This window comes from Sinocyclocheilus grahami, unplaced genomic scaffold, assembly GCF_001515645.1.
Source record: "Sinocyclocheilus grahami isolate Dianchi unplaced genomic scaffold, SAMN03320097.WGS_v1.1 scaffold536.1, whole genome shotgun sequence".
Classification (NCBI taxonomy): domain Eukaryota; kingdom Metazoa; phylum Chordata; class Actinopteri; order Cypriniformes; family Cyprinidae; genus Sinocyclocheilus; species Sinocyclocheilus grahami.
In genome coordinates this window covers 889,754-893,187 of record NW_015505715.1, presented here as the reverse complement: position 1 = coordinate 893,187, position 3,434 = coordinate 889,754, and the positions used below count along the sequence as shown (strand labels likewise).

General features: G+C 38.4%; 1 protein-coding gene across 1 annotated transcript in view; it reads left to right on the top strand.

Moving 5' to 3' along the window:
- Positions 1-12: 12 nt before the first annotated feature.
- LOC107555513 (protein unc-13 homolog B-like) overlaps positions 13-3,434 on the top strand; it is a gene marked incomplete at its 5' end in the record, with an annotated part of 34,086 nt that continues 30,664 nt past the window's right edge. Inside the window, 5 exons of the mRNA XM_016238336.1 lie at positions 13-1,558; positions 1,712-1,734; positions 2,647-2,693; positions 2,906-2,984; positions 3,083-3,087. Coding sequence (XP_016093822.1) covers positions 13-1,558; positions 1,712-1,734; positions 2,647-2,693; positions 2,906-2,984; positions 3,083-3,087 — 1,700 coding nt within the window. The remainder of the gene's footprint in view (positions 1,559-1,711; positions 1,735-2,646; positions 2,694-2,905; positions 2,985-3,082; positions 3,088-3,434) is intronic.

Genomic DNA, 3,434 nt, shown 5'->3' with positions numbered 1-3,434 from the left:
CCAGTAATAAAGCATAGAGAATTGGAGAAGAATGAAGGTAGACCTTTAACGGCCAGACCGAACATGTCAGGGTGGGATGTGAAAACGGATTACCGAGATGTACCAAGAAGAACCAAGTTACACAATACCAAGACTTCTGACAACTTGGATGCACCCTGTTCCAGATTTAAGAAGTCCAGCTACTGTCATCTTTATGGGCAAGAGTTTACAAGCACTAGTTCCTTATCCTCAGGTCACAGTTCTAAGAGTCGAGATCAAGAAGGAAGTTATTATTCTAGGGAGACTGACCAAGAGAACAGTGGTTGGAGACGTTCGGAAATGCAGTTGAGCGTGAGTGGAGAAGGAGGATGGAGTGGAGACACTGGATGGAGTGAGGAGGATTACTGCTCCTGCCAGAACAGCGTAGACGAATTGAAAACTGTTGGACGCCCAGATACATGGTACAGGTATAATGGTGGCGAAACCAATCATTCATCACGTAGCAGCTCTGAACACCTATCTCTACTGTTTGGAAACCATAATGACTCCCCATCTAGTTCATCCAGTGTTGTAGATTGGAGGCATCCTAAGAATCAAATTGTCAGTGACATTGGCTGTGACTGCACATCAAATTGTTTGTACTCCCGGAGTTCTGGATACCACACCATGGACGCATATGCCGATGAATCGTGTTGCGGGCCATCCCAAAGCCTTAGTTGTTCAACTGTTGGAATGACAGACTATGATGATGGTTGCCAAAATCTACACTCCTCTTGCGAGCATTGCCTCTGTGATATGGATTCTGAGAAAGACTGGCCTGAAGGGGTTTGCCCAGATGTGTCTGAGGATCAGTATGACCCAGATTACTCTGAAAATACGGATACTGAAGAGTCGCAGCCACCTAATCTAGGCTATGATGTTGTAAAGATAAGTAAAGCCATGCTGACCTTCCATTCCACTCTAAGGGGAGCCTTGACAGAGCTTTATACACCTGAACCGCAGTGTCCCAAGTCCCAAGTAATCCCAAGTACCTACAAATCCAATGACCTTGAGGAGGATAGCACCACATTTGGTGAATCAAATGTAGAGACTGTTGTACCTATTGATGGCGCAACTTCAGATGTGTCTCCTCAAAAAGGCATCGAAGCCTCTTTTCATGGGAAGGAATTGCAGGAATTACATACTGCAACTGAATACTATGCAGCAGACCACTCAGATACTGTAGAGGAACCTCTAACAGATCAGAAGCTTTCCAATCTGCAGTGTATTCCAGAGCTTAGCCCAAAACATGTGGATCTGAGTTCAGGGATTGTTGATTCTTGTGCTCAACAAATGGCATTTGGCTCAGGTAATATGGAAATAAGTCCAGAGGGCACCAATTCAGGAACACTAGAGACAGATGTTAATGCAAAACAGGCGGAGCATAGTCTTGACAATGAACCTGCCCTTGAAGACCCTCACCACCAGAAGTACCTTGCCAATATTCAACGTGTGCTCAAAGAGAAGAGCCATCGGCATAGATTATCCAGGATTGCCAATGCCTCAAAGGAAACTTTCTCTGAAGAGGAATTTAAACGAGGTACAAACATTTTTTTTTAAATTGTCTTTGTTTTTGGTTAGTTATAAATGTAAGCTGAACAAACATTTCTTACTTCTGTGAATCTTTGCTCATTTAATACTGTTTATCAATTGTTCTTTTCTTTTTTCTTTATTATCCTGCTCTGTCTTACAGAGGGAAGCAGGGAAGATGATCAGGTTGTGATTATGTTTTGGTCAATTCTCAGTCGTTATTTAATTTTTTTTTTAAATTTTTTAAATTTTGTTTTTCTTTGTCTTTCATCTAAAGTTTATTTGAATGCATTATTTTTTGGACCATATGATCCATGTACGAGGCCGCCCGCTACTTGCGATACATTTGCTGTATCTTCTGTCAAATACAGAAGACTTCTGACGTTAACACTCAATGATTTGTCTTTTAATGGTTACATGTGGTGTTTGGTTCTGTTTTGTTTTGCTTTAATGTGATTTGCCATCTTTTTAAATGATTAATAATTTGAAATGCTGGTCTTCGTCTTGCTACATTATTGCTTTTAAAACAGTTGAAACATACCGCATGCCCTTGGGGAACTCCAGCTATCCAGCTGTAGTTTGATTTATCTGAGGAAGAATGCTCATGCCATTTTGTAAAACAAAAATGGTTCACCTCAGATGGAAAACACAGGGACAGTTTGCTGAATGTTTGTCAGGGTTTCACTCATTTCTGTCATCAAGTGGAAAGTGTTATTTTTTTTTTGGGTGTGTTCATATAATTATCCTGATAGTTGATAACAAACCTAGGGGTTTAACCCCAATTAGTTGACCATTTTTACTGTGCATTACAAGTGTACTTTCAAAAGTTGATTTCTATTTTCCCCTTTCATTAATTTTGCTCTGATCTCATGAGTTGCATGTCAGTCATTTGGATCAGATTTTTAAGCATTTCCATCAACAAGGACTTCATCTTCAATATAAAGTCATTTTGGTTGTCTTGTTTTAGTTTGCTTTCTCAGACCTTTTGGTGAAACTGAACCAATCATGTGTCCTCTGCATTTAGCTTAGGTTTTGCTCAAGTTTTATTACTTCGCTTGCACACATTAATTGATCTAAACTGTGTTCTTGATGCCATAGGGCAAAGAAAATGGAGATAATTCAAGACATGCTTGGATTAAAGCTGGGTAAGTTTCTCTTTAAGCATTATTGATATGATTAAGAGGAGTTGCATTATTAATGCAGTATTTTACTTTTTCTCTTTTTTTGTTATGGAAGTATTTATGAAAATACTGAATTATTTATGAGAAGTTAGGGACATTATATTAACGTGTTCATTGCCTGTGTATTAATTATTAAGCGTGGAAAATACTCCTTTACAAAGTGTTGATATCCACAGAAATGGGAGTGGAATATTTGGAATTGACAGTATGCCAGACCTGCGCAAGAAAAAAGCTATTCCTCTGGTTAGCGATGTGGTAAGTACTCTTTCCATGTGGCCTCACCTTAAATTAAAATCAAGAAAAGCTATATATATTTCTGTTATAATTCTCAACATGGTATTTTTCTCCAAAAGGAACAGCATCAATCCAAATCTTGCTGAAATATTACTTGTTCAATCTTATAACATGAAATAAAGACAATATTAATTTGCCAAATCTGGTTCAGACAAAAACTTCAGAATATGAGCAATTTTAGGTTTCATAAATGATAAATGACAACCTTTATAAATTTAAGTTCAGACAGATATGAAGTGAAGTAAAATCAACTCTCTGATCTCTCTCCTCCCCATGAAAAACGTAAAATTAAACCTCTACAACTCTTTTGAATGCATTCACTCTGCATGGTCAGGCTATGGTAAGTTTTGAGAATAACCCATATGACTGAACCTACTTTTGTGTATATCAAGATAATACTGCATCCACAGG